Raw genomic sequence first — 15,129 nt, 5'->3', positions numbered from 1 at the left:
TCCTATCAGATCAAGAAAAAGCAATAATCTTAAATCTTTAATGATATTAAAGTGATTCATTTTAGAATCTTTTCCCTGTGAACTAGAAAAATGAAGTAGTGCTATAATTTTTTTAATTAAGTGTAAAAAAAAAAATCAGTCAGTTTTTCTCACTGATCTTACTTTGGTCGCGTCCTTTCTTCTTAAATTTAGATTTAATTGCTTCAATGCTAAAAAGCATTTGAATTTTTAAAATAAATTAATATTATAAACATTAATATCAGTAGTATGGTATGTTAGTAATATAATTACTGTTATAATAATAAATATCACTCACAATAATATATATATATTATTGTGATTTTATATATATATATATATATATATATATATATATATATAAAATCCTCATATTTTATTTTAACAAAACTATAATTTTATTAAGAAACTGAAATAAACTTACGCATTGTGACAACCACACTCTACAATCCACTTATGATCATGATTACCTTTCATATCCCTGAAACACAATTTTTAAAGCTAATATTATATATAATCTTAATTTTATTTAGATTATTTAGTCACTATTCGTTGATAACATTTTGTTAATAAGAAATTATATCAGTGTTAGTAAAAGAATTAACTATTTACATTTCACTGAAAACCCATGTGAAATGTACAGTAATTACTGTACAGCTTTGAAAAATAAAATCTTTTGTGTAATTAATATTCTTGTCCAGTAAATTGGAAGCATGATATTTGATGTGATAAAAATGAGGATTGTAACTGAGAAAAAGGTTTTAACATATAAGTCATATTACAGGGTGTCCCATATAAAACGCAACCCAACCTTACATTGATATTGAAATAATAAAAAGGCATGAGTAAATGTAAATGTAATTTTTATTATTACCATCCATTTAGAGTAAATGTTGGAAGTGGCCGCCATCTTCTTGAATACAAGCTTCAATTCTTTTTACAGCGTTTCTTGCAACTTTTTTCAAAGTTTGTGGCTGGATATTTAATACAGCTTGTTCAATATTGACTTTCAATTGTCCAAGTGTTCGTGGTTTTTCATTCAGGTAACCCCATATTAAAAAATCCGCCGCAGTCAAATCTGGAGATCTTGGTGGCCACAAGCCTCGACCCATAACACGATTACCAAAGAATTCCTCACCGAAATCAGAAGTTGAACCTGCGTAGTGCGATGTCGCACCGTCATGTGTAGCCAGCAGTGTCTGTCTTCCTTTTCCAAGAGTGCGATGAACTGAAATAAAATATCCTGATATCGTTCTGCATTAATGGTGTACTCGAAAAAAATAGGACCGATTATTTTCTTCCGCGATATCGCGCACCACACGCCCAACTTCTGCGGCTGTAATTGTTTTTCGTGATAAACGTGTTTCAGCACTCCAAATTCTATTGTTTTGGCTGTTTACGTAGCCATCCAAATGAAACCGTGCTTCATCTGTGAAAAATAACGAATCCATAACATTAATTCCCTCGCGCACAAATCGACGGAACCATTGACAATATTGTAGCCGTTTTTCTTTGTCGGGCTCAAGAAGTTGATGAACCGTTTGAATGCGATAAGATCGTAATTGTAATTGTTTGGTCGCCCGATGAACAGTTGATTTAGACAAATTAATTTCAGCAGACAAACGTCTGATCGATTTATTTGGCGAGGCGAGTAATCGGTCTTTGATTTCAGTGACTGTATTTGTATTCAACACTGACGCAGATCTTTTGTGTTCCTTGTTATTAACAGAACCAGTCTCCCTAAATTTTGCAACTGACCTTAATACTGATGTTTTGTTAGGAGCTGGTTTATCTGGGTACTTATGGCGAAACAAATCTTGCACTGCAACCACTGATTTCGTTCTGAAGTACGACTCAACAATGAAAACACGTTCATCTAGCGAAAACACTATCTTGTCTCTAGCAATACACTGAACGTTATGATTGCATTGTTGTTACTATCGGTAGTGTTCTACTGCGTCGCCGCGATGTTCAGATGTTGGACGAGTCCATTGCACTAACGAGTAGGGGAGTAAGCTTGACTTTTGAAATGTCATGGATGAGTGATTGATGGGTTTGTTTTATATGGGACACCCTGTACTTTTAAATCATTAGTTTTTTGTGGCATTTTAACAATTTTTTTCTAGTTGAAAAATAAAATCTCTGCCTCTTAGGCAAATTTTTATTTATTAAGTAACATATACTAGTAATGCAGGCAACTACAAATTACTTTTTCTTTCTTTTAAAGGTTGCTGTTGGGTAAAGTTAACAAAAATAAAAGAACACACAGTTCTATTTGCCAAAAGAAATTGGACTTTAGTTAGAAAGAAAACAACTGAACTTATGTTAAATCATAACCTTAAAAAAATTAAATTATGAAATAAACATAACTTAATTCTATATAAGAAATATCAGCTGAAATCAGCATATCAGTAATAATAATATTAAGTGAGAAAATACATGAATATACATTTTTTAAATACACATTTTGACAATATACAATTTAACAACGCCTGAAAACAAGAGAACATAAAACACCTTATTTTCAATTAGATAAAATATAACATCAATAAAAAAGTATAACTGGAAAACTGTTGCATTACTGACATATGCTGTAATATTGAAAAATTAGCAAAGAACACAAATGAGCATAAGTTAAATCATAACAATAAATTGAATGAAATTATGAAATTAACATAACTTAATGATACTTAATAAATATCAGCTGAGTCAACATATGAATAATGATATTAAATGAGAAAATACATGAATATACATTTTTCAAATACACATTTTGAAAATATACAAATTAACAAAGCCTGAAAACAAGAGAACATAAAAAACCTTATTTATAATTAGATACTTATAAACGTAACATCAATAAAAATAGTGCAACTGGAAAGCTGTTGCGTTACTGACATACTGTAATATGAAAATTAACAAAGAACAGATGTACTTAACTTAGAAAAATAAATTACAATAATTTCAGTATAAAAAAGAGTTAATTACAATATAATCACATTAAAATAAGTAATTCATTTTGGTAAATAAGCATTCTTGAAAATATAAAATTACAAAGTCCTAACACATAACTGCACATCAGGAGTAATTTGCTTTAGGTTAATTTACGAGAAGTATTATGAATACAGTTAATGAGTAGAAAAGGATTAATCTCGGCAATTAACATGTTACAAGATTAAATTATAGAGTTAATTACAATAACAATAAAGTGTAATAATTAAGCACGTAAATAGGTAAGCCACCTGTCGTGACTGCACTTAAGTGAATAAATGGTTTTTTAAACTAAACTTGAAAGTGAAAGGCATAAGGTATGATAAACTGAATGTTCCACAAATATTAATGATAAAATAACTGTTTAACGTAATAAATAATGAAAATTGAACTTGCCTGTAGCACACAAATATTAGCAAGAGACGAACTCGTGAATGAAGGTAAATGAATACACACAGTAATCCTAGGCGTAGTCCGCAGTGGTATATCAGGAATGCAGGGGTGAGACGTGGTTTAGAGGTTGAGCAGAACGTGGCGTCTCAAAAATGTAGCAACCAGTTTGGAGAGATTCTGCATCGTTGAAAATGTAATCAGCAGCTCGAGAAGATTCGGCGTCGATAGAATTGGCAATATGTAGTGAATGAAACTCTTTCCACAGAGACGTAATATAGTGAACTGTAAGATTAACTTAACAAAGAAACAAGGCTGGACGAACATAGAAAACTGTGAAATCACGAAAAAACTGACGAGTAGAACTACAGAACATTTCGACAGAGAAATACCGCAACGTTTATAAGAGTATGAAGACGAAGAAAGAATTAACATTATACGAGCGATAGAGAACATCGAAGCCTGGTCCTCCAAGACTGGAGGACCAGGATCCGCACAACGTGAAAGTCAGGACTAGAATGAACAAAGCTGGCGTGGTGAGAAGTAGAGGAAGTGAACAAGCAATGGACAGAAGAGTGTGTGTGTGTGTTGACAACAAGAGTAGTGTCTTAGAGTTAGTGTAAGAACGATTAGAGAAAACGTGCGGAATTCGGGAACGAAGACATAACAAAAATAATTTACAAGCAAGCAGACCACTAAAGAATTATGTAAGACAGATAAAATAAATTCTGAATACGCAAATTGAAGAAATGACATCAGGGCAGACAAAGAGAAATAGACTTCTAGGAACTATGACAATATTGAAATTGGTTGAGAATAAAAAACACTTAAGAAAAAAAATATATATATATATTAAGACTAAACAGCAATAAATAATGCCAGATATGAAATACGTTGACACCAATATGATGATGCAATCAGTAAGTCAAACTGGAGACTGAGAGAAATGATATCGAAAACAAACCCAAACAACCTATTTAAAAATACACGTAGATAAGCCTTACAAAATGCAAAATAAAATGATCAATCCTGTAAACTACAAGACTCGACCATAACCTTGAATTCATTGGAATAAAAACAACTTTACGCGTTGGCGTAAACAGTTGCCGTATAAAAGACTGCTAAGAATTAGCACAGTTTTGAAATTTTTGAAATAAATAAAAATATTTTTATTTTTACATTTATCAGTCTATTTCTGAAATGTATCTCAGATATATCTCTCTGTACCTATTACCTTAGATATCTCTCTATACCTACAAAACCTTTCTTTTTTTAACTAGTTTACCTTTTGGTGTAAAATATCACAAACCTATGGTTCACCTCCAGCTGCTGTACACTGAATGGTAATACTGATATTTTAGTAATAGTAATTCACTGAAAAAAATTCATATCTTTTACTGATATTTTAGTCTTGGTGGAAGTTGCGACTGTCTTTCATCCCTTCAATTATAATATCATTTTTTTTTTGTAAATTGATAGATTAGACAGTCAAAATTCTAAATGTATAAAATATAACAAAATTATTACAATTCACTTTCTAAATATTAGAATTATACTTCTAAAAGATCTTTTTGAGAACAGTAACACACCACAGTGTAACAGTGTATGCATGCTACCGGGTATTTTGAAATCAAGTACATTAAGGAATGCAAGAACTAAACATTTAAATTGTATCTAAAAATGTTAATTATATCAGAAAGGTTTTTTAATAATGTAAAAGTGTCATGTATTGAAGTACCTATCAGTTTTCTTCTTTAAAGATTTTCTTCTGTTAGATCTAAAAACAACTTTAATGGGGAGTATGCACAGGTTTCTTAATTCTGTTTTTAGATATGTTAGGATACTAGGAAAATATTAGTAATACTTATTACTGTAGCACATTTCCAAAAAGAATGTAAAATAGTTATAAAACACAAACAAGCAATAGATATAAAAACAAATGTCACTCACGATTGTCAACAAAATCAGTCTAATATATTTTGGATTGTATACAGAACAAAATTATCATTTTACATTGATATGTTATGATAGAGTATATGATTATTGTATAATAGAAAAAACCTCACCACAACTCTACTTTTATTGAAGTATCTTTTCCCCACTTAACTAGTTTTGTGCTGAATTCAACTCCTAGTGTTACACTACACTTGCCAGAAAATTTACCTAAAAATCAAAAAAGAAAATACCATAAAATCATTTATGTTTGTTGGTGAAAGTAAAGTAATAAATTACAACATTGGTAGATTTTTATAAATCGGTATTTATAAAAATCTAAATCTTTCTGAAACATGCAGTGCATGACTTATTTTTAAAGACATCATGCCAACTTCTTTAACATGGTTTTATACCTTGTATCTTCTAGTTGTACCATAATGTGGTTATTGGCAAAATTTTTTCATTACTCTCAAGATAGCATTTTAACACTAGAATTCACCAGTGCTGTTTCTACCCTGACCATGTCTAGAATTGCTAGAGTATCAGAATAATGCACATGATTAGAGCTTCTGATACAAGAGAAAGGAATTTGTTTAGCTCGTCTGAACTAGTTACAGTCATCACTACTGGTTTCTTGATCTTATCTTTAGCCAATGTTCTGTTTCATGTTTTAATGAACTACACATTTTGGCTTGAAGATCATAAGTGAAATAAGCAGATATACTCATTATACTAACATAGGATGTAACTGACTCTAGGTTCCAATTAAAAAAAGCTCTCTAGAAATGTAAAAACTTCCAGACTACATAAATCAAAAGTCGTCCAATTTTAGTAGGTTATCATTATAAAAGCAAGTAGAGTAAGTTTATGCTCTGGTTATTTTATTGGTTTATACATTAAATGACTGTTAAAATTCAGCATTAACTTTTAGATATAAATTATTTATTATAATTTTATAGTCACTGCTTATCAGTCTTAGCTTCTATTTACTAACAATCAATTGCTTTACTACCAGGTAAGTTTTATTTACTCTTCTCATTATTTCTTACATTCCTTTAACTTTTTCCTTAGTAACGATACTATTAGAGGAATTTTTACATGCATATTATTTCTTATGACTTCAAACATTCTTCATAAAATAATTAGTATATTGTACAGAGTAATTTGTTTTTTTACCTTAAATCTTCACTAATTCATAATATGTTTTGCTTATTGATACTTACCTTGTATATACCTTTCCACTAATGCGCTTTTACCTGAAAAAAGTTAAAAATTAGTTAATATTCTTTAAAAATTATTTTATTAAGGGAAAAAGATTTAAAGCCAAACTAAACTACATTTAAAACTTAATTGCTGCTGAATTTTTAATTTTGGTTTTATTTGGCTGACAATATATAATTTTTTTTATTTAACTTAATCACAGTCTTCTCAGAGAAAAACTTCTATCACCAATGAATGTCATGAACAGTTTTTTTAGGCCTCTACATATAACATTTTTATGAATATAAAATTTTATACCTCTATGTTCACAGAAATCTATTGGATAACAGATAATGTTTAATAACTGTTAATATTCACAAAATAAGGCAGTTAGTGTATGCAAGAAAAATAGAAATCACTCTTCTGAAGTTGGAGCAGATCTGTCTTCTGTAAATCAAAATCATGGAACACAGGATCCTTCATTTTAACACTGGTGATGCAGTGTTGTTTTTTTTTAACTGCTATATTTTCATATAGTAATTATCTTTGTCTAACCTGAATGGTTAGTATTAACCCTGTTTTTGTTATAAGATCCTAAATTAAATCTATTTAACTGATTAGTTATTTTTAACTGGATTTATTAAATGAACCCTGTTGTAGCCTGGTTTTTAAGACTCAGTTAATAAATTGTCTTGAGAATTCTAGATTTGTTCTGGACAAGACCAATAGCAGCACTACACACTAAGTCCAGTGGGCTTACATCATATTGTGAAACAATATTGCCTTGAAATAAAAACAAATACAACTGATTAATGAACTCGTTTTCTTTGGTACTGTTTTTAATAAAAATTGTGATTTTAAATTGCATAATTGTTTTCAAATGTACTTCTTCCTAATGCCATCCTGCTAATCCAATGTAATGTACGTTTTCCTTATTGTACAGTAAAATACCTCATAAATGATCTGCACAGCAAACTTCATTTAAAGGAGGATGTTGCATAACAGAGATGGTTTTTAATCTTGACAAACAACCGAACAAGTTTATGGAATCTGGGGTAAACTTTAGAATGAAGGTAAGAAAAGACATATTTAATATGCATAAAGATTATTTGTTAATAGATACAATGAATAAATAGTAAGAAATATAAAATAATATGCAAAAAAATACCTAACTTCATCACACAAATACAAAATTCAGAAATTTTTTAAACCAAAACATATATTAATAGAACTGAATCTTCTAAAAAATATTAAAGTAACAATAGTGATGGTAATGATGATAATGAAATTAAATAAAAATTGAGGTGAAATTTAATTAATATTGAATATAATAATAAATATAAAGAGACATAATGCCTAAAAATTGGACATTACGATTGTAAAGGTTTTAAGTATGACACATTTAACAGCTAAAAATTAAACATTGTAATAACTGTTATATTGTTATACATAAGTTTAAGTGTAATATATTATTTTTATAACAATAAAATGACAGATTCAAAACTACTTTTAAGATCTTGTTTTATCAGACTACTTCCATTGTTTTAATGACAAAAACAATTATTTAAGTTTTTATTAAGGCAATATAAATAAAGGGTTAAATTAATTTGTTGTTTATACTATCTTTCCTCTTTATTATGGCTGATGCAAGTAAAACATCTGAGGTGGTAGAGACACAGTTGTATTTTCCAATATTAATGATGTTCTCTTGAACAGCTAGTCACTCTGTGAAGAACAGAGTGAAAGTGGGACTTAAAGAGTGAACACCAACTGCATTTTGATGTGCTTGCCTTGTTGATGTAGAATATGTTCAGCTAAGAGAAAATAAGTTTAGCTAAGAATAAAACTGGAAACTTCATTTATTTCCCTAATAAGCTTTGTAAAGAAAGTCTGTTATTCTTGAGATTTGCTGTGCCATTTTTGGAAATGATTGAGTTAAATAAAATAAAATTCTAAATAATTTTTAAAAACAAACAAGCTTTGGTTGCCCCAAAACAGAGCAAGTTATATGATTAGTTATTACGATCAAGATCTGCTATCATGAGCTAATTAAGTAATGTGCATTGGAGTTAGTATCTATGGTTCCCTTTTCAGTTTTTATATATCTATAAGATGACATCAATCTCATTTCAACAGAGAGCTGGAGGCAATTAATATCACTTTTAAACAGCTGTTGGCCAGACTTGAAATTCCCAAGAAAGTAGTATTATTTTGTGATTCTAAAACTCCCCCTCCAAGAGATCTTGTTTTATCTCCCAAAATGTCAAGAATGTCTGAAATTAGGTAGACTGTTGGTAGATTAGGTGAAGTTAACATTTCAGTTATCTTTCAGTGGATACCATCTCAGACTGGAATTGAAGGAAATGAAAAAGTTGACTTGATGAAGCGAGGAACCTGAATAATGATGACTAAAACATTGTCTTACCACTCCATTAAAAAGGTTAATAACTGAAGGTTTAAATGAATGTTCCCAAATTATCTAACAACTCAGCTGGAAGATAAACTGAAAATAATGAGAATACAATTCCTGGCATCCTCAAAGGAAATCTATGGCAGTCTTTAGTACAACTATGGGTCACGACTGCCAAGCAGAACATCTTTTCAAGATGAAAATCCTCACATCTCCCATGTGTGTTATCTGTAGAAGTGAAGGTTTTGTTATGAATTAAGGACATTTAAGAGCATTTAAAGAACTGATTAATTATAGAAACATGTCTGATGGAACATGTACTGGAAGGCCAGAAATCTAATATTACATCAATAGATTGAGCATTGAATAAATAAATATAAGACTGGTTATTGAGATCACCAGTATTGTCAAACTACAAACTTTATCATAAGATAAAATAATGTTTTAAAAGATAAATAATTTATATTCAGTAAATTCAAAATTTAAACTTTTCTAAGTGTACAAAAGTTATTTATGTATGTGCAAAATTGTTATTGAAAAAAAGTCATTCATTTCTCAAAAGTAATGAACACTGTAACCAAAATACACAAGCATTGTTTATGCAAAATAAAACTTAGCCTATGATTAAGGAGTTCATTATGCTTTTGCTGTAATTTTTACTAAATTACTAAACTACTTAAAAAATTTTCTAAACAATTTATGTAAAGTTAAATTAAAAAGATCTTTCTTTAACAAAAACAAAATCACTTGGTTATTACTGTTTAAAAATAAACTAATTAGAAAATCCTATATTTTCTTTATCCACATTTAACATATACAAATAATGTGTACATAAGTATTTTTTGTTAATAACTTGAAAATTTGTTACGTTATACTATAACAATTTCATTTTTAGTTTATTCAGTAAATTCATAGTAAACAGCTGCTTACATATTTCATGCATAGAAGAAATTTTTAGCAATAAAAAAAATGTGTTAAGAAACTAACTTAAATATTAACGTTAAGCTATGCATTTTAAAATTACTTTGAAAGGATTGTTTTAAATGGAACAGAAGAAAAAATTTTAAAAATAAAAATTTGTTTAGCTGAAAATAAATCAATATTTGGGACAGGTAATTTCATATAAGGTTCATTTATCTGGATGCATCATACATTTTAATATTATTCAGTAATAAAATATCATCTGATGATAATGGAGGATGTGCATATTCATAAAAATGATTGCTTAATATTATAATACAGATAGGAAGAGAAACTCATTTTATTGCAAATAGGATGTTAACTGGGAAAATCAGTTGAAAAAATGATTATTGTAATAGCACAAATATAAAATATTGATAAATAAATGAAAAATATAAAATACAGACCAAAACAATTAACCATATAATAAACCAATAATTATATAATTGGTTTAAATAAACCAATTACTTTAAAATTTTCTAGTGACAATAATATACCAGTTAGTAATTGGTAATATTTTGTAGCATGTATGAAGTAAATGTTTTTAAGGTGACAAGTAACAAGTTTTACATTGATTGTGTGTTGTGCACAATGCAGAAGAAAAATAATTTAATTGGTACAATAGTTGAAATTAAAGCCTATGATTTTCTCATTGATTAGAAAACCAAGCCGATGATATGTTGCTGAATCTTTGTTTTTTTTTAGAAAACACATTTAAAAACAATTGGCTTTTAATTTGGAATAAAGCTTCCAAAATACATTTTTTTTGGAAATACTGTGCAATTCTTTCAGGAGTATAATGAATGGTACTATTTTTAATGGTAATTCTGGAAAAAAATGATAGTGAAAAAACTCTTGCGCAGTTCTGCGCAAGAAGACAGACTTTTCATTTTCCAATGCTATTTCCAATACTATTTCGCAGTCAGAAATGCACTGATTTTGGAACTACATACATTTGATTAACACACCAGACCCAACATACTAGCATCAAGTTTCAACTCACTGCTATGACTCACTACATAAGCACAAATGAAAAATACATCAATATACAGTCAACATAACCTCAAATTGAAGTTATGTTGCTGTTGTTGACCTTAAATTTGCATAACTGAAGACCACTCAACCAATATTCATCAAATTTTCACATGCACACATTCAGATACACTACTATAGCATATCTAAATTTCAATGAAATTAGTGTAGTGGAGATTTTTTAACCAAAAATTGTATACACAAGCCTATATATAATACAATAGATAAGGAAATTACATTTTAAGTGAATGGTATTTTCATACTCCTCATATTTATAGGGAGGGAAGAAAATTCAATTTCACTCCCCCATTCCCACCATGCAATCGAACATAATACCATACTTTTCTTTGAAAACCAGTAGTAATAGCTAGTGTTGATATTACTTGTACCGCATAATAAACTGTATCCTAACTTACTATATGAACACAACAAAGAACTCAACTTCTTAGGCCTCACCACATCTAAAGTAGATGACAAGCTCACTTTTAAGATATTACATATAGGAAACCTGCCTATGTAATTAATCCAAATACAACTAATCATCCACACTTCACAAAGTTTTTTAATTAGTTACATTATCTATTACATACACCTATGTCAGCTTATCACTAAAATAAAATTCATACTAAAAATATTTACCAGGTGTTGGTAATTACACATCCACAACTACAGATATGTTACAAAAAGAAATCAAGCCACAATCACATATACTGAATCATATAACATACTAACCAAACACACATCAATTAAAATAGCAAATAAGCATATGCTAATAAACTGTTCTAATTACACAAAATGTGAGTGCATTGGATAAACTGGATACAATCCACCTACAAACACAAAGAAAATATACAAGCACTACACATAATCGACCTTTGTGAATTGTGAATCACTATAAAACTATATATATATATATAGGTGCATTGAAATTCTAGATATTCCACTGAAAAATGAGCTCATAATTGGCTTAAAAAGCCTTTGAAGAAAGAAGAATTAATTTAAAAGTAAGTCATTTAATAATAAAAACTTCAAATGTTAACACAGTTCATGTTGTTCAATGATTTTTTTTTTTTTTATTACAGAGTACCATGTTTTTACTTACCAACATTTAAGTCTCCAACTAGAATTATTTTTACAACAAAATGTCTCTGGTTAAATGGACTGCATACATCAGATGTCCAGTTACAGAATACCGGTCTATTACATGATTTATTGAGTTCAGATATGTCTTCTTGGTTACTGTTGCTAATTCCTACATCAATTTGTTCTGGCATTTCTTTTTCATCTAATTCATCCACAGTTTTATTGGTGTCATCTTCATCATTTGGGTCTTTGTTATTTATTAAATCTTCATGTTTATTGCCATCTTTATCTATTGCTTCACTAGAGTTTCTTTCTACTGAAAAGTGTACACTCTTTTTGTTTTTTATTTCCTTTGAATTATCTATAGATCCAGTTTCATTCTCTGAGTTAACTCCACTATTTTCTAATGAACTTTTAATTTCATTTTCTTTATTATTTGGTTGCTGCATCTTTTTGTTTTTTACTTTATTTTAAAAAATGGTTAAATTTTCAACAAATTGTTCCACTTAATAACTTGTTCTTGCTACCATTTTACTATTAGAAGAATTGATAGATTTAAATTTTGTTATCTTTATTTTATCTATTTCCCCTCTGTAAATATGCTAGTATATCATCTGTAAATATGCTAGTTAAAATTTGCAGAAATTATTTATTAATATTTAAATATAAACAATTAAATACTTATCTCACTGAAAACAAAATTTAATATCTATCTAATAAAAATTATATCACCTGTTATCAGAAAGCAATGACAATTGTCTTATCAATCTTTCTTATATTATACCATGGCAATAGCAGTATAATGCAAAAAAAAAATTATTAAATATTTTATATTGCATTCACTGGTGTTTGTTTGTTGATATTAATTCTAAATACACCAATTAAAAAAATCAACTTAGTAAAAATATTAATCCAGTTTTTATTTAGTCTCGTGATTGAAAGTAGAGTTTGCGTTTGAAGTGGTTTTTAACACAGAATTTTAAATTTATTTCTGTTTTAGGCTTTGAATGAAAATCTTAGTTACTCTGAACTTTTTCAGAGTAACAAGATGGTAAGCTACTCTGATGGGATACGCCATCCTGTCTTACCACTCACCACTTTTCTGTCTATTATCCCTTCTTCTCCATTAACTGTTTTGTAGGTACAGGTCTAACGCCACAAGTTTCTCCATACTGAGGATGGCAGTACCTGAAGAACCAGTGAATCCTTGATATCTGGCAGGGGGGCTACTGGTGGACCAATTTAGGAACTCTGTCCTGACCATGCTCCAGATCATGCATAACAACTTATTTAGAGTTTCTTGGCAAAACATGGGATCAAAAAACTTCAGCAGGCTCCTTATTCCCCAGACATGAGTCCCAGTGATTTTTTGCGCTTCCCTAAGCTTTAAATTCCAGTTATGGAAAAGAGATTTGAAGGCAGAGAAGAAATCAAAAGAAACACAACAAGAGGTCTTATGGTGCTCAATAAAAATTAATTCTAAAAATGTTTCCAGTTATAGAAACAATGCAGGGATAAATGTGTGTAACATCAAAAGGAGTACTTTGAAGGGGACAAGTCATTGAACTAAATAAGTTAAGTATTTTTGTTTTCATCAGCCAAGATCAGCTACTTTTTGATCATACCTTGTATGTAAGTCAATCTAATTCAGGTAAAGTCCACAACCTAAGTCTAGACAAGCCCAACTAGGAAGTGTACATGGCCAAAAAAGTATCATGTAGATTGCATTATAAATTGTATACATCTTTAGTTGAGGTAATTTTTTAATTCACAAATTTTTCATTAGGTAAAATTGGCAATTACATTTACTTCACATCCAGTTCAGTATATGGTAGGCATTATTGACTGATAGGGTCAGTTTATTTTCCTGACTGATCTGCCTTAGATGTTTACCTTTCTTTAGGTATTTAATTTTTCATATTTTTACTATATTTACAGACTCTAGAGTAAATACACATTTTTTTTATTATGTAATTAAAAAAATGTAATAAATAAAAAAAGTAACATTTACATTTAGATAAGACAAAATGCACAATTATTCATATGTTTAATAGGAAATTGAAACAAATTTATTTCAAACTAATGTTTTTACATCTATATCATGAAGCTTTCAATCCTTTTGTAACAATCATCAGTAACAAGATATGTTGTAGTGTATGATGGTATTGAATAATTTCTTCACTGAGGAATATGGATAAGAAAATTAAACATTTTTACATTTGAGTATAATATTACAGAATGATGATAATTTTAATTAAATTGTATTTCTGTTTATATGAAAGTTGTTTGTGCTTACAACCAAAAATTATTTTACAAGCAAGTAAGTGGAATTTCACATTTGAATTTTGACATCCATAAAATAATGAGTTTTTAAAATGTACTATTGTATATTTTATTTAAGATTAAAGTTCTAATATTTTTACTTGTATTTAATCCAACTTTCATTTTAAGTAAACTTCCTTCAGATACTGCTGAATGCAGTGCAACCAATTAGATCAATACTGGTTATGAATTGGTTTTTTTTTGTGTATCTTTTATGATTTGCTCATGGACGGTTATAATTTAAACTATAGATGACCAATTCCAGTGTCACTTTTATATGTGTTTCTATAGTTTAATAGTATGCCTAGTTATGTCTGTTATTTATATTTCAATTATTATGTTGTTGATTCTTGTACATGAGTCTTTTGTTTTAATGGATTTAGTAAAAATGGATTCAGCGGTGAAGTGAGGTGCTTTTGTGTGCTCTTTGTATCATTATAAAAAGCTCCATCCTGTTTGTGCTATGTAGAACTTAGTCAGAACAATCAAATGGCAGGTAATCAGGTTAATTGGATTGTTTTGAAAATTTTTTCTGATAACAAGTATTTTGTTTTAATTTGATCTGTATGTTTAATTTAATCTGTTTTTTTTTTAATTTGTGCATAATTCTTTCCGTTTATGTTTCTTTCAGTGTTAGTTTTATTGATTTTGTTAGTCTTATTCTGCTTTTTGTTCTGAAATTACGAGTTTCTTTCTACCTGTTCTGTTAAATTTGTCTACCTTAGTTAAGTATATTGCAGTATCCTAATATTAATTTTTTTCATCCTGGTAATCTTTTTATGGAATAT

General features: G+C 29.0%; 1 protein-coding gene across 1 annotated transcript in view; it reads right to left on the bottom strand.

The window, feature by feature from the left end:
• The window catches only part of LOC142318247 (ras-related protein Rab-32-like), a 46,481-nt gene extending 33,939 nt beyond the window's left edge, over window positions 1-12,542 (bottom strand). The window contains exons 1-4 of the mRNA XM_075354811.1: window positions 12,039-12,542; window positions 6,558-6,590; window positions 5,466-5,562; window positions 443-499 (exon numbers count right to left, since the gene is read on the bottom strand). Of these exons, the coding sequence (XP_075210926.1) occupies window positions 443-499; window positions 5,466-5,562; window positions 6,558-6,590; window positions 12,039-12,468 (617 nt within the window). The 5' untranslated portion in view covers window positions 12,469-12,542. The remainder of the gene's footprint in view (window positions 1-442; window positions 500-5,465; window positions 5,563-6,557; window positions 6,591-12,038) is intronic.
• Between the last annotated feature and the right edge of the window lie 2,587 nt (window positions 12,543-15,129).

The sequence above is a fragment of the Lycorma delicatula genome, chromosome 1, assembly GCF_047948215.1.
Source record: "Lycorma delicatula isolate Av1 chromosome 1, ASM4794821v1, whole genome shotgun sequence".
Lineage (NCBI taxonomy): Eukaryota > Metazoa > Arthropoda > Insecta > Hemiptera > Fulgoridae > Lycorma > Lycorma delicatula.
This window is presented reverse-complemented; position numbering and strand designations above follow the sequence as displayed.